Source organism: Labrus mixtus, chromosome 11 (assembly GCF_963584025.1).
Source record: "Labrus mixtus chromosome 11, fLabMix1.1, whole genome shotgun sequence".
Classification (NCBI taxonomy): Eukaryota; Metazoa; Chordata; class Actinopteri; order Labriformes; family Labridae; genus Labrus; species Labrus mixtus.
In genome coordinates this window covers 18,270,245-18,295,725 of record NC_083622.1, presented here as the reverse complement: position 1 = coordinate 18,295,725, position 25,481 = coordinate 18,270,245, and the positions used below count along the sequence as shown (strand labels likewise).

Here is a 25,481-nt window from a genome sequence, read left to right as displayed (position 1 = left end):
CCACAAAAACAGTGCACACAGTGGCATGTTGATGTGTATAGGAGAGGCAGGTTATTGTTCTCTGAAGTGGTTCTGCTGCCTTTTGTGCTCCTCTGAGTCACATCAGGTGGTGACGTTTAATACTAGGCTCAATTCAATCCCTTCCCTCCGCAATCCTTCATCGCTGCTTGGCAATTCGGGCAGGTCACTTGCACACAGGCAAATTCTCCTCGCAATTAAATTTGGAAATCGGTTTGCTAGTCTTTGCTGGGAAACGTGTAGAAATGTGTTTCTTAAGTTTTGAGAGTAAAAACTAAGAGTCATTAGGAAGCTTGATGAGGAAGTGCTCTCACACGTGGAGATGCTTGACAGCTGTCACAGTCAGATTTAAAACACACACACTCCTAAACACACACACACTCAAAGTCTCTTTCTAGCTGTAGATACAATTAGTTTTGTTATTTACCAAAAGACTTTGGCAAAAGCATGAAGGTTAAGGTCTTCAACAACCGTTTATGCAGCGACAGCATCCCAGAGGAAAAGTAACAGGGTCAGACCATTAACCACAATGACTGCAGTGATGGGAAATGCTCTAAGATGTGATACTCTTATTGTTCACTTGTGTCACTGTTGCACTAATGGCATTTCTGCAGGAATGTAAGCATTTCCCCCAGCCCTGTTTTTAGTATTTTGTAAAGTTTTTCAATGGTTAATAATCTTCATTTGAATTAAAACATAATCAAATACAGATACGTGATGAAATATGTCCTAATAACATATTCTTGGTAAATCCAACACTGTTCATCTTCAGACAGACTTTATGTCTTTATGCCACACAGTGAACACAGCGCATGCAACGTTGGAAAGACATCATCTTGTCTTGTTTTCTCTGTCCTCAGGCATGGAAGCAGATTGCACACACATTAAATAGTAATACTTAATTTATTCTCAGACATCATTCCATCCTTCTTGATGAGGCAAACATAACCCTAAACCCTTTCATAATGAATTTGTTTAATGGTTATTACCGAGATATTGAGCCTTCATGAATAGTAAAACACATGAGATGCAATCACAACCACAAAGGAGTCATGTTTCACACCTAAATACTGACAAAGCAATTTGATAATTAGATTAGAATATGAACTAATTAGGTTTGGTTTTAACACCACAGAGAAATGTGTTGTTTTTTTTCGTTTAGTTGTGCTTTAAGTAATTAAAAAGGTTCAGGGTGGTAAGAGGGAAAACAGTTCCTTTCTGAATACAAAACAGGCTGTATGACAATATTAACCCTACTATGGTTTAAATGTGAGTCGCTTTAAGAAGGAAGAGCGACATAGAGGAACAGGAAGTAGCTTCAACACCACCTGCATCGCAGGTACAATATCAAACACACTCCAATAAGTGTGTAACTAAGCCCTAACCACCGATATTGATTAAATATTTCCGTTCAGTGAAGAATTGACTAAGTGACACGTTAGGTATAGGCTAATAGGATATGACACCTTAGCACGCGCAGATCACTCTCCACCATAAGGTAGCCTAAATAAACAGCTCGTGCACAAACAGGAAAAAAATAACCTACTTCCTCGTTAACCGTTTCAAACAAACGCCACAGGATTCAGTACAGCCCACACAGACCTTTATCATGAGTTTATCGCCTCATGTTATAAACTTCAGACAGAGGACCTGCTGCCACAACAGGTGTCACCGTCAGCCCTCAACTCTTCCGCACTCACCTTTGTGTAGTATAACATCCACAGCTCGTACAGCCTCTCCTTCGATGCCATCCCACCACCCTTGTGGTTGCTCATTTTCTCCCTTATTATGTCTTAATAAATCATGAAACTGGTTAGCGTGAAAGCCAGCTGAAGTTGTTTCCTAAAGGCAGCAGCAGGACGCGGCACGCTCCCGTGAACCATTCCTGCAAATAATCCACACAAAAGTGTTTTCTGTCGCCACACGCAAACTTATTAGAAAGGCGTGAAAAAAGCAAAACATGCCGATGAGACCGTGGCAACGTTGCGATTACTGTCGGAATTGTAAAACCAGGAAAAGAAATGCGTGGAAATGCATGTCTGGAGAAACACCCATGTCCGCGTTTACAGGGAGCTTGAAGCTGACTGATTCCTATTGGAGAGAGTTCCCACGGAAGCGACACATGCCATCCGCTCAGAAAGCAAGAAGTGACTGCGCTGCCTCACATTCTCAAAGTGGAGGTGTGCTGTCAATGTGCGTGTAAGTAATCATCCACTAGTGTCTGGCTGTGTTACAAGGCAAGAAACAGAAGTTGATTTGTAGATCATGTTCACAGGTAGGCTGGTATTCTTAAAGATACACACACACACACACACACACACACACACACACACACACACACACACAAATGCTGGTGTCTAACAAAGCAAAGATGATCTTTGTGGATTCATTAAAAAGGTAGACATCATACAGGCTTTTACTTTATTATAGGCCTAATAACAAAAATAAAGTTGCTGAACACTACATAAGTGCAACTGGTCATAGTTTACTGGTGTTTCATTTCTGTAGAGGGTGAAGCTCTCACTTTGCAAAGCAAGCAACATTCAGCTTTAATAAGATGAAGGAAGAGAACTCAACTTCAGAATCTGACAGATAGGCTACATTTGGGCAACAGCTTAGTAGTTTACCTGACTACAGTTGCCAAGTATTGGTTATGTTTGTATATTGATTTTTTTTTTTTTTTTTAGCTTTTTCAGATTTGGAAAAAACTAACACTGCTTGCAAGATGAGTTGGGTTAATGTGCCTATCTTTTAAATGTTTCAGTGTCAAACATCTTATAAAGCGTAATTCGCTCTCAATTAACTCTCAAGCTGATGCCAAATGATGTGTCTATTGTACTGAATTGATGGTTCACATTATAGACAGCTTGATAGGTTATGTAGCAGTGTAGGTTATATGTAAAGATCTACAAACTAAAGCGTTAATTAATGACTTATTTGTGATTTCTCTTTGTAGTTTATGATCTGTTAACCTTTTGAGCATCGTCAATAAAACCAGGTTGATGTGATTACACGTAAAATTGGTCAGTAATGACAAAGGACGATTCGAGGCAGCTATATTACCATGGCAATGGCCTACATTCCTAATCAGGACTTGACAGTGGGACTATCAACAGGCGGGTATTGTGCAAGTCTGTATGTATTCCCCATGATGTAAAGGTCAGTTATTAGACCATAAGTAGGTCTGAATAGGCCAATCAGATCAATAAGTCAGTCAAAAAAACAACAACAACAACCTTAAACAACCAAAGGTGAAATATACTGTTGCAGTCAATCACATATAAATGAGTTTGTAGCCTATGTGCTCAGAATCAAATTTTACAAAGTAGGAATTTAATTTTAAATAACAATGCTTAAAATTAAATAAAGCTATATAAATGATTTTCAACTAATTGTAAACAAAACACAACAATATCACATGATCAGGAAACAGGCCAATGCAATCGATGTGCTCGACAGTCGTTTTTACTCCCTCAGTTAGGACGGGTAATGGATCGCAGAGAAAAGTGAGCGGCGTGTGGTGTAGACTAAACATGGAGAGAAATGTTGGTTCACTGCAGGAGCAGGCTCTGAAGAGGAAAGAGAGACTAAAGGCACTTAGAGAAAAACAACTCCATGTAAGTTCCTTGTCTGTGTATGTGTGGTTTGAAGTAAATTAAAACTAATAACAAGTAGCAAACTTTGTGTTTGTGAGTGAGGCGACGGCAGCTAGCTTAGCTGGATGCTAACGTTAGCAAAGTAGTGGAGTTAGATAAATAATCAAAACATTTGTTCGTGGTTTGTTTTTCTGCTGCTGGATGATGTACCGTATGTCTCGATGTGGGAAAAGACAAAGTTAAGATCAAGATACGTTTTGTTTCTGTGTTTTTAAAGGTTATCCGGTTTTCTTGTGTTTCTTAATACAAAAGCTTTCTTCATCTTTCTACAACACAACTGTGATCTCAGCTGCATCGATTTAAAGTTTTTATAAAAGTGTGTCTCTTTTTTTTTAGTATTTAATGACTCAAAAACTTTTCATATATATGGTAACCTCTGTTTGTAAAAGTCTTAGAATATAACAGAGTATGTGGACACGATTTTCATTTTGGGAAATAAACACAAAAAATCATTAAGTCCTGTAATTTCAGAGGATTAGAAGAATCTAAAAACTGTTTAAAAGTTATTTCAAACACTGGACGTATTTAAAAAAACACTTTTCAGCTGAGTTCTCCACAAACCCAAATTTGTTTGGATGTGTTTCAACTTCTGAACCATATACTAATTGTATCTATACATTTATAATACAGTTCAGTATAATCTCTATAAAACAATGATGATCTACATCAGGGGTGGGCAGCTGGCGGCCCCCATTAACCCTCAATGTGGCCCTCAGTTCAATTTTTACATATCAATTCATTGGAAACATGAAGAAAACATGACAAAGTCTGCCATGAAAACCAGAAATATGTCCATAATAATATTTGATCACTGGTATATGTTGAGTTAAATTTGAGACATAATTGACTGTAATCGTTTTTTTGTATTCTACAATTTGGCCCCCTGGCAGTCAGAATTAAATGAATGTGGCCCTCGCTGTGACCAAAGTTGCCCATCCCTGATGTAGAGCTAAACTCAGTAAAGCACTCGCACTCGATTATAGTCACAAAAAAGAGCATGAATTGTACAAGAGTCCACGAAGTACAACTGACTTTATTCATTATTGATCAACTTTTTAAAAAAAAAGAAGAATCATTAATCATTGTGGTCAACATCTGTTTTAGCCAATTACTTTGAATCAACTCACGGAATAATTTTGAATATAACTCTCTGTGTAAAATGTACTTGATTCAAACTTTAAAAATCATAGGTTAGTTAAAGGATAGTCTCAGTTTCTCCTTAGCGCTTACTCGTGCTGCTCAATAATAATAATAATAAATAATAATACATTTATTTATAAAGCGCTTTAAATCAAAGTGCTGTACAAAAACATACAGAGAAATCATGACTCATACTCAACAGTAAACAGATGGGTCTTTAACTTTGCTTTAAAAACCTCAACAGAACAAGCCTGCCTGATGTCCGGAGGTAACCTGTTCCAAAGTGTCGGTGCACGGAAAGAAAAAGCCCGCTCACCAACTGTCTTCTTGACAATGATGGAAATAATGCTGATCATGATTATTATGATTGATATTGAGATCACAATTACGAAAAAAATGATTACTCATTAATATTTCAACATCTGGATCAAATGCATTTACCGAACTTGAACACGCTTAACACTTTGAAAAAACAAACAATAGATGACAATATATAATTAGATAAATATGTGAAAATGATAAAATGGAATAATTTTTTTTAAAAACGTGGGTTTTTGAGGTATCGGTTATGTTCTCTTGTGGCCAAAATATACCAACAAACACTTTTATACATTTGCTACAAATGATGAAGCCTTCAGACAAAACGAACGCAACACAGCATGCGGCACAAAAATCATTTAAACTTGATTTTTTTTTCTTAGAAGGGAAAAACCCAAGAAGATGTATGAAAACTGAGAATCATGGAAATCTGTTCCTAGTCAACATTGCCCACTGTAATTTATAGTCATAATTCCACATAGATGCACATCTTTAGCTTGGACCCCTACAAAGTTGTGCACAGTTTAGTATTTTTGCAGCGGAGTTTCAGCTGTTTCTCAGTAGAGCCTCTCTCTGTGTCGTGCAACATTAAACATTACAGTCATTGTGCCCCAATCGTAGTGTTTAAAATCTTTGTTCAACAGGAAAGCCTGTTCAGCGAGCATGTCTCTGTTTTCACAGTAAGACCAGAATGTGTTTTACGAAGCTGGTGTCAAACAGAGACAAACTGGCTTTGCTAACCATTTTTGATAAACGACTGTTGACATTCCTGAAGCCCTGGGTTGTTTCCCTTTTGTTCCACGCTTCAGAGTGAGTCAGTCGACTGAATTGTTCTAGCAGGTGGACAGGAAGCCTCTTCAGGAAAATGCAACATGGGAGGGATTCGATTTTCATTGTCTTGGGATCTTTTTTTGAATTTCTACAAGGCTATTTCATAATGAGTTTGCTCCATTGCTGAGGTGAGAATAGTTTAGTGAAAGTTTAAGTCTGAAATGGTTTGTTGTTGTTACAGACAGTTAGTCATGGAGCTATTTTTTTTAGTAATACAGCTAAAGCACATTTTGATTGTGTTTTTCTTATTTAAATGTTTGTCTTGTGCATAAACCTTTACTGTCCCATTCGCTGAAATGGGCTCATGCACATGTTTGCATTTCAAAACTGTTTTCAGTTCTCCTCTTTTTTTTTGCCTTTATCTTGTTTCAATTTCAGTGTTCATAGACATCATGTAAAGATTCAGTAAGTCATTATAACAGAACACAAAACTGTGTGGTCAACAAGTTATGTTTTGTGATATCTTGACAGGGGCAAGATGAGGATGGGGAACCAGAAAGGAAAAAGGCTTCACTCGAGGAGGAGACTTCAGAGAGGCACAGGTTTGTTCACCACACACAAAGAAATGTCTTACTACCTTCAATAATCACTCACTGTTCTTCCCCCTTACAGAAACAGAACTGAAACTGATCTGGAAGCACATCATCACAACATCAGATCATGTTTCTGCCCTTTATCTGGACACCATCTTCTTGTAGAACAGTGCCTGTCTCAGTTCAGGTTGTGACACTGTGTGAGTGTTTACACTGTGCTGGATCACAGCCCTGTGTTAATAGCTGCTCAAATATCCTACAGTTCACTCCACTTGGTGTGCTAGTCAGTAGGAAGGAGCAGCCATCTTTCCTGTCCTACAGGACCTTTCTTTCCATTGTTTATATTTAATGACTTTGAACTGACGGCACTGAGGGAGTGCCGCTGTTTTTCCTCCAGTCCAACAGGATAGATCTCTCTCATGAGCTCCAAAATAGATTCAGAGTTCATTTAGACATTTGTCAGTGAAGATAAAGGCCAGTGTTGATGACTGTACTTTTTGTTTAGTCTGTGGTCTGTTCAGTCAAGACACACATTTGTAGCAGGGTGTGAGTGTCGAGTGTCTTGGGAAGGATATTCAAATTTCATGGGTGATCAAATTGCCAAACCAAGGCGTGAGGCAAAACGACAATCAACGTATTTTCCTTTCAGTTGCTTCAGTTCAAATGACAGATTCACAGGATCAAGATGTCAAAACAGTAAAAAAAAAAACCGGGGCAGCCCCACTTTCCTTAAAGCATATTCCAAAAACATGCACCAAACACACCATGATGCTCTCCCTGTACACATCTTTATGTCTGTTTCTTATGGCTGCTGTCTTTTATTAGACACTAAGGAAAGTTTTTGTTTTTATTTATTTGTAAGGGGAAGTAACAAGTGAAATACTGACCTCTTGAATGTTATCTTTAGCGATCTCTGTGACCCTTGTAAAGGTTGATCGTTGTCTGAAGTTATTTTTGCTCGGGTAAAAGAGGCAGGTAGCTTGATGTCAGTGTAAACATTCAAACACTCTGCTGCACCTCCTCCTCCGCCACAGGTCACTATAAACATTTTGAGAACACTTTTGTCAGCCCTCTGAATTTATCACTGGCTCTCTTTGATGCAACAGTTTGCTCGAAGTGGAAATGTGTAAACACACTCTAGTGGTTTGGCAGCATCCAATGAACAGACGGCTAAGAAAAAAAGAGTGATGTCAAACTTTGAAGGCAGAAAATGTACATGAGCAGGCTGTTTACCCTCTGCGGTCAGTGGTGATACTTAAGATGGCTATGTTAACTTTATCTGCATTCCCTTTAACTTGTTATTCAAAGATTAATAACTTGTCATTTGCAAGCAGCATCGGCATGAAATGAAGCTTTGATATTCATGTTCCTCAGGTTGATTTCTAATGATGTTGATGCATCTGCTAACTATTTGTTTAGCGCCCCCATCAGGTTCAAAATTCCTTTCACCACCCCCACTTTTCTATGCTAATAGGTCTTAAATATGTCTTTTAACATCCTTTTGATTTATTGTAATATATATGGTCCTCGTGTGATGTACATTTAAGTTTTGGCAACACATTGACATTTCCTTTGTGCCTCTTTTTCTGCACAAGAAAAAAAATGATGTGCTGAGACTGCATGAAAAGTTGTCTCCCAGATTACCAGCTTTGGATGAAAATGTCAATTCAGCATAAAATATATTCAATGGAAAGTTTACAATGGCATGTTTCTGCCTCATTACCTTTTTTTTTTTTTGCAATTTCCATTTGCTTCCAGTATATAGTATAATCCAGCCCAAGATGACACTTATTGAGAATGGGCTGACATAGTGACATTAATGCTTTTTTAATTGTCCCCAAGTACAATGTTGTTACACAGAAACAACAGGTGACACAACTTGGTAACATGTACTTATGCTTAATGTACAACATTCTTAAAGTACATTAGACCAAGATGAAAGCCTTAGCCTTACAACTGTTGATATAGCCTCAATGACTTCATTTTTAAAGGCTACTACTGAGCTACTATATAAAGAGCCATAAACTAATTATATACATACAAAAGAAAGGAAGGAATATTAGAGTCTTTTCTGTGGCTATCTTTGATGCAACAGTTTGCTTGAAGTGCAAATTATAAACACACAGCTAAGAAAATAGAGTGATGTCAAACTCTGAAGGAGGAACATCGCCGTATATAGTCCATAATATACAGAGAGACGTGTATATATAGTTATCTATGTTAAGGGTTTAAAGCAGCCTATATGACCCACAGTTAATCTTTCTTCCTTTCTAAGTAGGTGGGGTCTCTACTTTTTTCAGTGCACAGTTGTATGTGGTTAGTAACACAGATATTAGTTCCTTTTCTAAAAGCTCAGTATCACTCAGTTTGGTAGTCGTCACTTCCTGATAGCTTATTTGATTTAAGTCCATTAATTGTCTGTATTAGTTCTTGTTCGTCTGGTTTCCTCCACAGTCCAAAGACGTGCTCATTATGTCAGTTGGTGACTCTAAATTGCGTGTAGGTGTGAGTGTGTCTGGTTGTCTGTCTCTATATGTCTGCCCTGTGATTGACTGGTGTACAGTCCAGGGTGTACCTCACCCATCGCCCAATGTAAGCTGGGATTGGCCCTGCGAACCGAACAGCAAAAGCTGGTAGAGAAAATGGATGGATTGAGTTCTTGTTCAGCCATTTCTGAAACAAGGACTCGATTTTGATCTTCGGTCATAACTGGGAACTTGAGCCTCCAAAAAAGAGTCAGTCTGGTCCTCTTCCACGGTTGGACTAGGGTGGAGCTGTTTATAAAAAGATTCAAAGTCCCCGTGGATCTGATCTTGTTTGCTCTCTGATATTTCTGTTGAAATCTCATATTTGATGTATCATTTCTGCTTTTTTATTCTAGTTTTGTTACAGTTGTAAATTCCGATGATTTGCAGAAGTCAAGTGTTTAAAAATACATATTGTGTTTGATTCATTATGACTCGTGTAGACTAGACTGGCTAAAAAGTATCAACATATTCTCATGCAGACATTTTCAGGAGTAAAATAAGTGGCGCACAAATTCTATTTAAGGATGACCGAACAGCATATTTAAGATTCAGGAGGAAGAGATGTGTGAACTAGGAGTGGACCTCGGTCGGCAGACAGAACATGACTAGCATTCCTGCCCATACCCATACAAGGCATGGGTCTGTCTGTTGGCAGCAGGGGTATGATGAATGTATCAGCCGTGTATTCCCTCTTCATCACAAATGCATGCTAAGCTCACAACAGTTGATAACCGTCTCGCTCCGTGCTTGGTCAGACAATAGTTTACCTCTGACTCTGGACTCTGCTGTGTAATCTGTTGAGATGTCAACCGAAGCTCGCCAGGAATTCCTCTGTGCGGAGATGTGATGAAAGACAGCGTAATTCAACATCAAGGAAAGCATTCCTCAGCTGTTTGCTGCAAGTCTGTGCCCAGGCACAGGTGGAACATGTTAATCACACGTGTTCATAGGGAATAAAGAGGGACATTATATCGCCCTAGACATTCGATGTGCAGCTGTGTAGGGTGTGCAGATGGTTTTCAATGCTGCTTGATCGCTGGTGGAATATATTTGCCCACATTGCCACCTCCTGGACATTTACAAGAGTGTGGGGAAAGTGACACTCATTGCTCTTTACTTCTTTCCTCAGAGAGCTGAAGCTGAGGAATTACACCCCAGAGGATGAAGAGCTGAAGGAGAGACAGGTGCCCAAAGCCAAACCTGCATCAGGTTAGAGCTCTTTCATCAGAAAATATTCAGAAAATAAAAATCTTGGGTGATATTTACCTCGCTGCTCCCTGCTGTTTGAATGTATTTGATATCACACTTTCATGACGTTACAAAAGCCCTACAATCAAATGACTGATAAGTACTTTGCTTTGTTTGTAGTGGAGGATAAAGTTAAAGACCAGTTAGAAGCAGCTAATCCTGAGCCTATTATCGAGGAAGTGGTGAGTACTCCTTTCTGCTTAAGTGACATTTTCTGTGATGAAGAAGTGTCCCGGTCGTAGAGTTTGTATTACTCTTGTGTTTTCTTTCTTAGGATTTGGCCAATCTTGCCCCAAGAAAACCAGACTGGTAAGCCTTTTATTTTTATTTTTTCTTTAAATATAATTTTTGAACCTGTGTGATGCTTGAAATGTATCTTATTAAAAAGATTATTTAATTTTGACTTCATTATTTTCTTGTCATTCTGAATGTAGGGATCTAAAGCGTGACGTGGCAAAGAAACTAGAGAAGCTGGAGAGGAGAACACAGAGAGCCATCGCTGAGCTCATCCGTCAGTATTTCCTCTTTTTTTCTTCTTCATTTTTTATCGCCGCTTGTTCCTGTCACCACAGGGACAAGCAAGTCTGAGCTGGGCGTGAATTATTAGGCTAATTGCTTTGAGGTCTCCAGACTCCACTGAGGCTTGACGCCATCTGATAACATCTGTGGGTGTGATTTCTGCTCTGATGTGTAATACACGTGCTAAAAATAGCTGCGAAGCTGTCAGGCAGAACACAACACATTTTTTTTTTTTTTTACTGTAAGGGTTTTCCACTGTTTTAATGTATGATAGTTTGTTACAATTTACACATTTACATAGTTGATCAAAATACACAAACATTACACAAAATACATCTCATATACAGTAAGTAGAAGTTAAAACATAGTAAGAAAAACTCTAAGCACACTGACATTACCAAGGCTCCGATTCAATCTATATCTAAAAGATAAACATGTAAGCTTAAATTAGAGATCATACATGTGAGCAGATACTTTATTTATCTATGTAATAGAGACATGTTAATATCAACCAACAGTAACTCTTTACATTTCCATTAAGCCTTCTGTTTTGACTCAGACATTATTGTATCTGTATGTTGAAGTAAATGAAGTCATGTCGGTAGGATGTGTTTTCTATTACTTTTAGAAAACGTGATTATTTATTTGCCAGTATCCTGTCGACAGGGAACATGGTTAACCAGAATCTAAATTATGTATTACATCCACTCAGACTGAATTAACCTTAACCAGGGTCGTAACTAGAGGTGGGGAGAGAAATCGATACATCTTAGTATTGCGATATTTTCCATGGCGATATTATATCAATTCATGGACGTCAAGTATCAATATTTTTATTATATTAATAGCAAATATGCTGTTTTATTTTTTTTTATTACTAAAGGGGTTGCACTATTCATTTTGAACAAGTTGTATTGTTAAAAATGACTGCAGTTGTACAGTCGTCCATTCATGTTTGTGTCAAGTTAAGTTTGATTACACTGAAATACTAACAGTTCAGATCGAGAGGTGCATGCAGCCTTTTACAGAGTTTAACTTTTATAACAGTGTTGGTCAGTCTGTGGGCTTGCTGATGCGAGATGAGTAGACTGAGAATTTGATCCTATTTGACAAAGAGTTCTTGATTTAGTTTAATTTTGTGGACATAATATGCTGTTAAAAAAGTTCAATCACAATATATATCACAATATATTTTATCACAATTCTCAGCAAATCGAAACAAATTTAAAATCGCAATAATATCATATCATGACTCAAGTGTCGTGATAATATCGGATCGTGGGGCCTCTGGTGATTCCCACCCCTAGTCATGGTCAATATACAGCATGGAAGTTCAAAGTGTAACTAGTGATTGAAGTATTCATTGAATGATTGACCAGAGAATGTTTGTTTTTGTTTCCAGGGGATCGTCTGCGAGGCAGTGAGGAGGAGCTGGCTGGTGTGGTGGGCGCAGTGGGAGTGGAGGAAGGAGACTCTGATTGATTATAAGATGTGACAGTTTTAAAACACAAATATGGCCTCAGTTTATAAGGACTGTACTGTCACACCTCTGTTGTGCTCAAAGAGAAGGCTGCTTTCATCGCTGCAGGCAGTAAAGGAATGTTTTCTTTCAGGATTTCATATCCACTTTGTGTCACTCTGTATTATTACAGATGGAGATGTAACAGTGCACTCTGCTCTTGTGCTCAATCGATGATGTAGCTATCAATGTTTTGTTGTATTTTTTATATTTTCAAGTAAACTAATGTGAAATGTGTCAAATTTGAGTTTTTCTTTAGATGCTGTTTGCCTTCATTTGTGGAAATATACTTCATATATGTGAGGAGAAATCAGATTTTTTTTTCCATTCCTTATAAAGGTTACTGTTAAAAAATGAAAATATTTACATGCAGCAGCCCCACTCAGATGTTTGTCAACAACACATCCATAAATGTTCAAATGATATCTAAAATGTATCAACATTTTGTTGTTACATGATTCAACCCTTCTGAAGGCTGGGTTGGTCATTTTCTACAGATACACATTTTAAGATATTAGTTCAAATTGTCTTTAGGTCCTGACAGAAATTAATTTTTCATGTGCTCTGAAAAAGGGACGAAGAAAATCCATTATCTGTAGAAGTTGTAAGCCTGTAAAAACTTTGACTAATGTCTGCCACGAGGTACCAATTTGATGAACCAATCACGTCTCCCTGCTTGTATTTAACCCCTTAGTGCACTAGCCCACACTCAAAGCGCACCACCGATGACAGAATTTATACTGTGAGTTTACTTACCACTGAATGAGACATGAGAAGATGTAGTTTCTACACAATGCAAGCGATGAGCTGAGGTCCGCTTCTGGAGCAACAGTACTCATACATGTGAGTGAGGGGCGGGGCTTTTGAGGGAGCACAAAGGGGAGGGGGTCGGTGTAGACGGAGAATGCGACATCCAAAGTCATGCTAGTTTATGGAAATTACTAACCCTACCTTTAAAATACTACACAAGTGATCAAACAGGAAATGTAAGGAACAAGGTGAGGAACCCAGGGATGTATGTATGTGGTATTCAAATATTCATGTGTTTTTTTAAGTCACAGTGTTTCCAATAAGACAAAAAGACCGTTGTTAAATACATCATATTTATTCAGAAAATTCTCTTCAAACTCACTCTAATCATCTAATGTGACATCTAGAATGGTTTCTGCAACATAAATGTCTTGCTACACTAGAATCAAAAACGTTTTGATTCATTGGGTGATAGAGGAACGATGATGTACAGATAACAATGAACTGGTTTTGGTGATTTCTATTGCGAGCACCTACACACCTGTTCTCAACTGAAACCCTCGTTTCACCATAAAGTGCATCTTTTGTCCATGTAGGCCCAAACTGTCTCCTCCATAGGAGCATATTGCACTGTTTGTTATTTCACCCACTCTTCAAATCAAGGCCACCTGATCCATTCCACAGTGTTCCTCTTTCCCTCAAAAGACAAATCATTGAGGCTCTAAAAAGAGACTAAAAGCATTTTGAAGTTCACAAAATACTACACGAGTATGTGATTAAAGTGTCATTGAAATGGTAAATAGCCCAAACTCTTCTACAAAACAGATTCTCCTACACATTACAACTTTTAAAAAATATACAACACTGTAGATGAAGCTCACAAGATACAGACATTTAAAGCTAGATGTTTTAATACTGCATAAAAGGCAAGGGTTGATATTGTGGCTCTGGAAGCTGAACAGAAGCTTGTAAATACTGCGAGGAAAAGCCTCAAGAGGCTGATAAGAAGACTCCTGGATTTTGGTATTTCATGAAAAAGAAACTTGAGATATTGTAGTTCAAGGAAGCGTCAAAGCCTGGATGTTGGGGGAGTCAGAGGTGGATTCTGGCACTCAGAGTGAAACAATCAACCCTCCTGCATGCAGGTTATCTAATGATAAAGGGTTGTTAGAGGCAGAACATGGCAAGGAGGAGGCCAATATCCTCAATACCTAAACTGAAGGTTTGGTGCCTGTCCTCCACAGATTTAGCCCTTAAGCAGGATTGCTGTTGTTCTTTATGATACTGTGGGGTATGACTTGTTAGGGGGAACTTGATAAACTGTCTGGTGCAATTAATGGTTTCCTGGTGATCCCTGGGAATAGAAGTGGCTGAGTCAGTCACACTGTCCACCACCAGATTCGATCTTCCTGGCTGCAGGGCCCAGCTCCACCTTGCACACCCTCTGGGCAAACTTCAGTGAGCACAGCGTTTCTCCCACATTACTCTCCAGAGCAGACACCTTTAGGACAAAAGAGAAAACAAGGCTTAAAACTATTATCTATAACAAATACATCAACCCTCTGAATATCAATCTCACCTGCACCACCATGACAGTCTTGCTGCCTTTGCCGAGGGAGTCTTGTAGTAAGTAGGTAAGACGTGAGTTCCTGAAGGGGATGTGAGTCTGCCGAGCTCTCAGTGCCTGAATGACGTCCCCCAGTGCCAGCAGGGAGCGGTTTATATTCTGGGCCTCCTTCAGCCTCTCTCCTTCTGCACCAGACTTCCAGACCCGCTCAGAGCCAGCCAGGTCCACCAGGTTCAATTTGCCTGAGGATAGAGAAGTTTATTCAGATTTAAGGTAAGATGATGAACGTAATCACCTTTAGACCCACATGTGTCTGACTGAATCCTGATGAGAACCAATCCTGCTTTATTGGCAGGAAATATCAGTAGGGAAGATTTAGCCAGAGTGTCCAAACACAATCTGATCAAGTCATTAGACGTTATCTCTTAACGCTATTTCTCAACCTGCCTTCTACATAAGAAAAAAAATATTTGTCATTAACTTTTTTTGAAGCCTGTGAGGAACCTTTTAGTTTGAGTTGAATTTGGTGCCTCCTGTGGGCAAAGTGACTTACTCTTTGTTTATTTTGTCATGTAAATGTGTAGGTAGTATTTTTAGCAAAACATCTCATCCTGCTTTCCTTCAACAGCCAACTGTACAAAGCATCAAAATCTTTGCAATGGAAAATGTAAACAAGGGATCGTCAGATAGCCTAATGGTTGTGATGCACGCCCCATAAACAGAGGCTATAGTCCTCATCGCAGCGCCCGTGGGTTGGAATCTGACCTCGGCCCTTTACTGCATGTCATCCCCTGCTCGCTCCACATTTACTTTCTCCAGCCGTCCTATCAAATACGACAAAAAAGGCCCAAAATAATAACTTTTAAAAAGAAAATCTAAACTAAAGCTGTTTCGGCAGCATGCTGTTATTAACTTTATCTAATAACTACCCTTTGGCAGCAGTTTCAGGCATTAATGATAACAATATAGAAATAATCAAACTTGTTGCTGGAGGTCCGAATTGCTTTTTTAGGTCCTAATGAGATATTGGTTTAATTTTTTTTTTGTTGATAAGTTAATATGCTCTGTTGTTCTTTTGCTCTCTTTTTATTTTATTCTTTAATTTTATTTTTTCCCTTCATTTTTGCTCACTCTTCCTCTCTGTCGTATAGAATGAGCTAACAGAAATATTTATCCATGCCTGTATAGATGATGCACTTATGGTTAGATCTTCTATACAAACCATATACAAATGTATATATGCTCATTCTGACAGTTTATGTTGTTTTTCTTCAAAACTATCAAATAAAAAGTATTAAAAAAATAAAGAGATATTGGTAATGATTTCAGTCTGCTTCATAACCAGCTTAAAACTCGTCACTGGAGCTTTAACAAAAATAAAGACGCATTTATTTGAATATTCAGTTTTATAAGGAGCCTTTACACACTTTGCCTGTAAAAGGAGAAATGCATTAGTGACTGACCGGTGGTCTTGGACCCGGAGGCGAGGTCGGTGCCCTGAACAGTGATACAGAGCAGAGCGTGGGAGCGGGAGCTGTGCTGGTTCATCTGAGTACCAAAGGTGATCCTGTTCCTTCTGGCTTGGGCTAAAATCTGGATAAATACAAGAAAGGTGAGCATCAGTGAACAGCATCTCTTATCCAATCAGCATGTATGGTTTGAAACACCTTGTATCACCTTCTTGATGTGCTGAAAGCTCTTAACCTCGATGACCCTGAGGCCCGGCACATGAAGCTGTCCTGTTCCGTCCGGGTTGATCTTTATGTCCAGTTTCTCTCCATCCTTACTCAGCAGGTCTCTTAAGAACACAAAGAAAAAATCGACCAAAAAATAAGACAACCTCTGTCTCGATGCTGTTAATAAAGCTGAGGTAGGAGAAGTGCAGTAAACTGTACCTTAGCACCTCGTTGTAGATCTCCACAGAGCTGACAGTAATGTTGTAGGACCACATGTCCTTCCTCTCCTCGATCACATTGAAGAGTTGCTTCAGGGCTCGCTGGTTGATGCCTGGGTTCTCCACACTGCCCTGAAATCAAAAAGATTCGATCAATCACAGGGTCCAAACTATATCATTTTCATCATGGTGTGAATCTCTGCTGCTACATATGTAAATGAGGCCTTCCTTTGTCCCATGTTCTTGACACTTCCCAGTCTTTAAAAAATTCTGGAGGGGGGGAAACCTTATTTTAAATCCTTAACATGGTCTCCCAGTCTAACCCTCTGGTGGCCTTGTTTGGCATGGAGAAGAGACAGTACACCTGACCTCACTTAAATGCCTCTCCTATTTTTGAATTTACTCTGTGTCTTTGTTTAAAACTATCAATCATGTCATCCACATAATTTGGTTTTCTTTATTCAACATGCCACTATCTTCTTTGTCCTTCATTGTTGTTGTTGTTATTTTTTACAGTTTTTCTCTTGTGACTGTTAGATGGGGATTAAAAGGGGAAGCAGGAATGGGATATGGATGTGTGTTGTTTCTTATTTAAGTACATTTTAAAGATGTTCTAAATAGTATAAAAAATATTCTTGAAGAGAAAAGAGTACAAAAAGGATATTGAGTCTGCAGCCTAATTTTTGGATCAACAACTATAGCTAGTTCTTTAAACTTTTTAATTACCTCCATTGTGTATGTTTTTCCAGAACCAGTCTGTCCATAGGCAAATATGCAGACTTGGTAGCCATCGATACAAGACGTCACAAGAGGTTCAATCTCCTGAAAGACCTGATGACGACAATAAAAGGGTTAGAGTTGTTGCTATGAATGTATTTTCTGCGTATGTTTTTGAATGTGCATACCTCTTCCTGTGTGGCCTGAGGATGGAAGACCTTGTCCAGTTCAAAGATGCGACCCTTTCCTTTGTTGAGCACATTGAGCGAGGACTCGTTGTTGGAGTCCGTGGTCACCACCACAGACTGACCCTCCTCATGCTGGTCCTCCTTCAGCACAGGCTTCACACGACACAGCACGCGGATGTTACCTGTAATAAATGGCCAAGTTAACAAGAGCGATTCTGTTTCATGGGCCGATTTTTAAATTGTGTTCCCTCTGCATACCTTTGAGCTCCACCAGCTGCTCGTGGTACTTTCTGCGCAGTGCTACCTCCTTCCTGTATTTCTCCAGGAGATCCTTGTTGGCTTCAGACATCTCACTGATAACTGCTGAAATCTAGCAGAGACAAAAAAAAAAGAGTATAAAACTCTACTTAGCTTGATGGTGTTGTTGGATTCATAATTTCTAATAAATACAGGGAATGTCAAGATATGATGTGTCTTTACAGACCTGCTTTTTTGCGTCATTAATAGCTGATCCGTAAAAGTCTGAGAAGTTTCTAATTTGGCTCCTCAGGCTGGTGTAGTCTGTCTTCATGGAGCGGAGAGTTGGAGGAAGTGATGTCAGACGCTTCTGTAAGCCTGACAAAAAAGAAATACTTTGTGTTGCTTATTTTATTTTTTTTAAAGATTTATTTTTGGGCTTTTTGTGCCTTTAATGGAGAGCTGGGACAGTGGATAGTGTCGAAAATCAGGGAGAGAGAGAGAGAGAGAGAGAGAGTGGGGAATGACATGCGGGAAGGGAGCCACAGGTAGGATTCGAGCCTGGGCCGCCCGCTTAGAGGATCACAGCCTCCATACATGGGGCGCACACACTAACCACTGGGCTACCAGCGCCCCATGTATGGAGGCTTATTTAGATATTTGTGCTAACAGATTATTTAAAGGGAAAGTTTTACATTTAGCTAAAAATGCTGATTTGTTTTCTTGCCAAGAGTGTCATGAAGAGATTGATGCTGCTCACATATCTGTTGAATACAGTCTACAGCAAGCAGCCAGTCAGTCTAGCTTAGCATAAAGTGAATAGAAAAGGTAGTCCAGGAAGCCACTGAGTTTGTCCTGCACAAACTCCCAGTAAAATTCCATCCAATTGTTCTTACACTTTGGTTTCTGTGTTCTTCTGATCAAACAAACAAGATATAACATAGGAACTACTGTGAGTGCTGATTGGTGGATTTTATGCTCGCCATCCAACTCTTCCCAGTCTTCATTCCAAACTAAACATGCAAGCTGTTGGCTGTAGCTTTATGTTTTGGTTCGTCTTCTAATGTTTGTAAGAAAACAAATAGGCCTATTTCCCCAAATATCTCTTTAAATAATTGTTTTCTTTTATTCTGGTTGTGTATACACATTTTACGTTTTTTGCTGTAACTCACTGAAGAACTGTTCCTGCAGGTCCTGAAAGTGCTCGGCGGAGCAGTTGGCAGCAGCCTTCACAGCTTCCTCCTTCTTCTCCTCCAGGTGTCCGATCTCTTTCAGCAGCTCCTCTCTCAGCTTACTGATTTCTCTTTCATACGCTGCAATCTGTAAAAGGGTTCAAATCAGCAATTTGTCAACCTGTCACCTCGACTGGTGCAATCTGTGCAGGCTCGGCTCTTTAATGAGTTTATCTGTCAATGAAATTGATCCAGGGCGTGGATCTGTGATTCTGCAGGGAAGTGGAGATTTCCACTTTTAGTCTTTTTAGATTTTCTCTCCTTTGATCCTCTGTTTTCTACACGGTGTGGATTACTTTTTCCCTTTGGGTTTTCTGTGCCTTTAACTTCTAAAATAAACAAAATTAAATGAGCATCTGGAATTTGTAGACAATTGACTTTGCTCTAAGCTCATTACTAATTACTAACTTCATGGCCAGCAGCCAACAGTAATAATCTATTAAATGATGAATATTTAGTCTTATTATGAAGCATCATTGTCAACAAAAAAACAAGACTCAAACTGCTAATGTGAGTGTAGTAAATGTGTCTGCTCACTACAAAGCAGACCTGATGGATTAGGCTTCAACATTATGCAGTCGTTGTTACCTTGTGCTGCAGGTTACAGCTGTATTCATCAGACTTCCTGATATGTTCCTCCAGCTGTTTGCATCGCTCATTCTGATTGGACAGCTTTTCAGACAGCAGTTCGTTCCTCTGTTTGGCTTTAGTCAAATGCTTTAATGTGGCTGGTGATTCTACCTCCACTGTCTTGGTGACATACTGAGATGGGGGAGAAAAAATAAACATCTGATTAGGGGTCTCTACTTTAAAAACATGAAATCGTACAGAGGCAGATTTCACTCCTGTCATGTGAGTTTTACCTTCACCACTGGCTCCTTCCCTCTCTCTCTGTCTAACTCTAGCTGCAGCTCCCTCACTCGGTCCTCTCGTTTCCTCAGCTCTTCTCCTCTCCTCCATTCGCTCTGTTCACTCTGTCGCTCCAGTTGTGACAGCTGCTCGGCACGCTGTTGTAGAGACATCTCCAGCTGCTGCACTCTGCAGCGGAGGTTTTCATTCTCCTAGCAGAGCACATCAAATACATTTTTAAAAAATGTGTAAATGCAGTTGCTAGTGGTTGCAGTATTTGTGGTAGTTCTCAGCAACGTTTGTGTTTTTACCTTGATGAGCATGCTGCTAGACTGGGACGGGATGGTCGACAGCTGCTGGAGGAGGCCCTGGGTCACGCCCAGACTCTGCTTCAGACTATCGTTCTCTGCTGTCAGACACATCACCCGCTTCTCTGAGTCGGTGGCCCCCTGAGGAAAACATAAAACATGAGGCTCAGCACAAAACTGAGAAATGTATCAAAACCAGAATATCTCACAAATATACCCTCATAGATTACTGTTAATACATATTGGAGTTAATTCAAGATTCAAGATTCAAGATTCAAGATTCAAGATTTTTATTTGTCACATGCTCATACAGATGTGCAGTGAAATGTAAGGACTGTTCCGCAAGGCCATGCAATAACACTCAAATTACTAATACACATAAATACAGTAAAATAAAATATAATGTAAAAAATAAAAATAAAAATTATTTGAATGTACAAAATATAATATAATATATAATAATATATATAATATATAATATAATATAATAACAATTAAGGTGTCACTAAAGACATGTTGAGTTGTATGGTGTTTCAATTGCAAAGTATTTCATTGAAAGGGTGTTGGAACACATTAGGAAAGCTTTGCTGACGTCTTGGAAAGTGTCAAACACTTGACAAATGATTAAGCGGGTAGTTCACTTACGGTAGCTGTTCTGAGTCTGGTCAGCTCCTCCTCGCGCTCCTCAATGCAAGTCTTGAGCTCATCGATCTGTGCAAGAAACATTTTCAAAGTTACAAATGCAGGTTGGACTTGAGGAAATAACCCAGTTTCCTGACATCTTTTAAAGTTATATCATTTATTTTTTTTAATAAACCCTTCTTTTAAAGAAGCATCATGAGTTGCAATATCCCTTTTGCTAGAAGGACTTTGGCCTTTATGGCAGAGTAGGGTAGATTACATGGAGTCACATAAAACATTAAAAACGTTCTCATATATGCACAGTGATATGGGACCTGAGAGCCATTCTACATTTATGAGGGTATGCATGAACAATTATTGTTTCTCTAAGTTGTTACTATGGTACCTCATCAACCCTTTACACATAAAATTAGGCAAAATGTTTAAATACATCTGAAGTTACAATTATGTTTGAAGACTAGTAATAAAGAAATTCTGTAAAATCAGTTTTGACAGAATTTCTTTTTTGGGGGGTATTATGGGATTTGGCTTATTTTCTATTTTCGATATAGAATGTGAGATACCTTCAACAGGCAGCTCCTTACCTGCTGTTGAAAGGCTTGTATGCGTGAGTGTCTGTCTTTGTCCTGTTGTTCCAGCTGTGAGTGCAGCAGATGCAGTTCACCTCTCAGCTTACTCCTCTCACCCTGCAGACCGTACAGAGACTCCACCAGCCTGTGCACCCCGGCCCCTCCATGACTGCTGGACTCACCTGAGAGATGTTAAGAAAAACATAATCCGCCTCTTCATCAGCATCATCATCACCATCATTCATATTAGTTTGAGTACTGATGGCAGAAACAAGTAAAATCACCTCAATCCTTTCCTTTGAACTTCTTCTGACCTGTTTTCAATATGAAATCTGTTTAGTTATGACTAATCTCTGCAGCATGCTTGAATGCTTGCGTGTCTGTAATATTAATGAACATAAAGTATGCATTTAAAGTTATTTTACACTCCGCATTGCGCTGGAGTTAACACTATCAATGCTGGGTTTCCACTCTCAATTCTCCAGGGAAACTTCACAGACCAATATGGGATCACTGCAGCGTCTCATGTGGAAGCTGCATTATGTGCAGAATCAAGATTCACATTTCTTTTGTTTATCAGGAACCTGAGCAGCATGCCCAACAGCATTTGAATCTATTATATTTCTCGTAAAAGATGTATCGGGACTCTGTCACCTCTGATTTTCATTACAGGGCCTGAGGCTGATTCTATCAACACACAGTGTCAGTCAGGTTTGCTGTGTCACAATGGTGTGTAGGGAGAGGTGATGGTGCTAGGAAAAAAAAACAAAAAAAAAAAAACATTCAGGACACGCTACAGTGGTGCATCAGGGAGGTTGGCGGAAACGTGCTTGCAAGAAATGTGAAAAGATCTGGTCTGTAGAGGCAAAGAGTTAGCTTTGTTATACATAAAACAGCGGCTAGAGAATATGCAAGAAAATACATTTCCTCAAATCAAGAGGAAGAAGAGACTATTGAATGGAGCACCAGCCATTCATTCAAATGAATATGCTAACTCAGCCAAAATGCACAAGCAGGGGAAATTCTGCACATCAAAAGGACACAGCATCACTCCTCCACTTAGCCCTGCACATTGCCTTACAGTAAACAAACATGCTAAACAGCCTTCGAACACTGGGACGAGGACTCCGGGATATTTTTAGTCCAACACAAGTACACGTGGCGCCTTGCATGTGCCAGGTCTTGTAAGTGCATTTGCGGGGGAATAAAACAGCACTCTCAGGCATGTTTTATTCATGACAGCCACAGAGTCACTATCCAAGTACCAAACACACTCGCCTCATAATCGTGTATCTCCTCCCTGTGACTAATGAGAGTCAGTGCGCATGAGGTCCTCGGCTTAAACAAGCCTACACACTAGGAGTCATACATAAAACGGTCTGATTTTTATACATATACGAAAATGTTTCTCAGAGTCTGGTAAAAGTCCGCCTAAGGACAAGAGTCTGAACCATCGTCAGGATACATGCACTTGTTAAGAAGCTGTACATGTGCACAGAAAAGTGATGTGCAGTCAGTAGGTCTGGTCTAGCCTCCTGCTCTGAGGTCACAGAGCCATATGGTCACATCTGAAACATAGCAGACACAGACATCCAAAGCTACACACACACACACACACACAAGTCTAATCAGTCTGCTCCTCTGATGTGTTTAAAATGTTTTAATTTTGTTTGAACCAGCCAGGAGGAAAAAAAAAACAAGTGAACTCCACTGACACTGTTTGAAGAATTGATGACTTCTGGGAAGTCGGAAAGATTTTTTCGAAGATTTTGATGCCGAAATAGAGACATACTAGATTATACATGCTGTGAATAAGAGCACAAAACATTTCATCTGTATTGTGTGTACCTATGGATAGACACCTGTTTTTGACAAGCATGTGAAATTGGCTGTTTTAATTTATAGTACTCCCAATCCATCTTCCTCCATTAGATGATCTCATCCAACCTCAGGTCTCACAATGATTTAAATCAAAGTCCCCTGCAGCCTTTCTGCTTCTATTTTCACACCAGGTCATCCATTTATCAGCTGGGTTATTAAAACAGTCACACCACCTCTGCTTCTCTCTGTTTTTCATCATCCTCTCAGCCACCACATGGTCATGCAAACCCATCATTCATGCATCTTAATTTCACCCTTCAGCCCCTCCTTTCTTCTTTCCTCCCCGTCTTCTTCTTTCCCATTCTCCCTCACCTTCACTGAGTGGACTGGGGGTTTGCTGCTGGTTGATGGCCTCCTCTAGGCTGCTGATGATGCTGTTCTTGTCCATGAGGCGCTGGCGGTAGGACGCTCGCAGGGCCTTCATCTGCCGGCGGTGCTGGACACGGTGCCTCTTCAGCTGGACGCGGTACTGGTCGACCTGCTGCTGCAGCTGCTGGAAGTGAGAGTACTGCTCCAGAAAACTCAGCAAGTGGGACATCACGGCCACCAGGGGAGACTCCGAGAGCTGGTCAGAACAGACAGACACACACACACACACACACACACACACACACACACACACACAAACACACAGACACACACACAACATTTAGAAACACTGCAGATACTATTTAGGGGACTGCTCAGGTGAGTCAGGTGAGCAGCTCACTCAAGGCAATGAGGTCTGCTACCTTTCCTGTTGTCTCCACCTGAACCTGTGAGGCCCTCCTCCTCTCAGACTCCTGCTTGAAGGACAAAAAGGCAGCCAGAGGAGTGCATGCTGGGATGTCGGGGCCATCCTCCCCATCTTCATCACTCAGAGACATCTCATCACTGTCGCTGCTGCTGCCTGGATGACAACAATGAAATCAACAATAAAGAGAGAAGGAATGTTTGCACTGATTAATCCATCATTTAGAAAGTCTTCTTATATTGATTGTTATTTTTCTCCTGTCAGAAATAAAACAGCTTTTATGTTGGACAATAAAGATTATGAACACTCACTCGATTCACCATGCCGAACAGAGGCCTTTTTTCCCATTTTGGGGGTGTGGCCATTTCTTCTCCTGCTCCCAGTTTCCATGGAAACAGCTCCTCGCTCCTAAGCAGAGAAGCATAAGGGTCAGGTAAAAACAAACAGGACAAATATGTAAACTTTCCATACACTGAATGCATACAGAAAGAACAATGAAAGCACCAATTTCTACATCATTTGTGCGAGAGGCTATTTTATTTCGCTGTCAGGGGCTCAGTGATGCACGCATCATATTATTATATATTATAAAAAAAAGAAAAGGTTTTGCCAACAGAGAACCCCCGAGGCTGGACATTGTGTGGCTAGACATACATCTGAGGAAGCTCCATACGCCCCCTCCAAGGCCTCCTCCTCCTCCTCCTCCTTTTTGAAGACAGTGTAGAAGATGTAGACTAAAAGGGAGTAGAAGGCGTACATCTCCACGCCATCCAAGAACCCCTGTAAATAACAGCTGAACTCAATAATCACATACAGCATCAGACATGGAGATAGAGTCCTATTTCCTACCCTGATGTGGATAAAATAAGTAAAAAATAAGGAATATCAACAAACAATATTGATGATATTGGTCTCGTCTTCCCCAAAGGTTAAACATTTTTTTCTCTCAACCGTCAGCCCATTCCATCATGCATAATCTTCTTTACCTTATTTCATATCGTCTCCTCCTTTTTGATGGTGATCTAACCCTCCAGACATCAGTGTCCCTCTTTCGCGCTCCATCTGCGTGTGTTAAAATGACACATCTCCTCATGCAGCCTTTCTTCTCAGAGCTGCAACAGCATCCCAGCTCTGTGTGCAGCTCCTGTGTGACTCCCTCCCTGCCCTTCTCTCTCTCCTCCCCTTGCTCCTCCTTCTCCACCTCCTCTCCACTTTGCTCAATCTACAGGCTGCAGCTGTGGTGAGCATGCTCAGTGCAGATTGGGGATCCGCTGCAGTGCTGGAGTGAGCTTACAAGAATGGAGACAGATTGAGAAGGGGAAGGAGGGATGATGACGGCAACAGCAGCCAGAGACAGTGGTGGATTATATGTCGGATCCAAGGTAGAAAATGGAGCATAACGTACAAGATGTTTTAAAATTCAATCAATAATCTTACAGCTGGGATCATCTTTTTAAATTGTTTATTTGATGATTGTTAGAGAACATTTCCTGGGAACAAAAAACAAATCAACAAAAGTACAACACATAACCTATTTTAAAACACTTCTCCCTCTTGCCAAAAAAAACACACATTAGCTGAATTCAAATCATTTACAAAAAAGC

The 25,481-nt window shown here is 39.8% G+C and overlaps 3 protein-coding genes across 4 annotated transcripts in view; 1 reads left to right on the top strand and 2 right to left on the bottom strand.

Moving 5' to 3' along the window:
• The window catches only part of nbeal2 (neurobeachin-like 2), a 37,349-nt gene extending 35,168 nt beyond the window's left edge, over positions 1-2,181 (bottom strand). For both annotated transcript variants that reach the window (XM_061050505.1, XM_061050506.1), the window contains exon 1: positions 1,719-2,181. In XM_061050505.1, coding sequence (XP_060906488.1) covers positions 1,719-1,793 — 75 coding nt within the window. In that variant the 5' untranslated portion in view covers positions 1,794-2,181. The remainder of the gene's footprint in view (positions 1-1,718) is intronic.
• A 1,308-nt stretch (positions 2,182-3,489) lies between these two features.
• Positions 3,490-12,552, top strand: ccdc12 (coiled-coil domain containing 12). Its single transcript, XM_061050509.1, has 7 exons — positions 3,490-3,635; positions 6,435-6,505; positions 10,154-10,233; positions 10,393-10,454; positions 10,547-10,581; positions 10,707-10,783; positions 12,194-12,552. Exons 1-7 carry the CDS (start codon positions 3,552-3,554, stop codon positions 12,271-12,273), a joined length of 489 nt encoding a protein of 162 aa, XP_060906492.1. The 5' UTR covers positions 3,490-3,551; the 3' UTR covers positions 12,274-12,552.
• Positions 12,553-13,396: 844 nt separating this feature from the next.
• Positions 13,397-25,048, bottom strand: si:ch211-257p13.3 (kinesin-like protein KIFC3). The gene is made up of 20 exons (XM_061050507.1): positions 24,864-25,048; positions 24,532-24,657; positions 24,189-24,285; positions 23,876-24,033; positions 23,457-23,709; positions 21,279-21,445; positions 20,698-20,763; positions 20,056-20,193; positions 19,759-19,956; positions 19,484-19,657; positions 18,836-18,983; positions 17,911-18,041; positions 17,685-17,796; positions 17,427-17,608; positions 17,248-17,352; positions 16,523-16,653; positions 16,305-16,425; positions 16,091-16,220; positions 14,640-14,869; positions 13,397-14,561 (listed from the first exon to the last, which is right to left on the bottom strand). Exons 2-20 carry the CDS (start codon positions 24,634-24,636, stop codon positions 14,436-14,438), a joined length of 2,772 nt encoding a protein of 923 aa, XP_060906490.1. The 5' UTR covers positions 24,637-24,657; positions 24,864-25,048; the 3' UTR covers positions 13,397-14,435.
• Between the last annotated feature and the right edge of the window lie 433 nt (positions 25,049-25,481).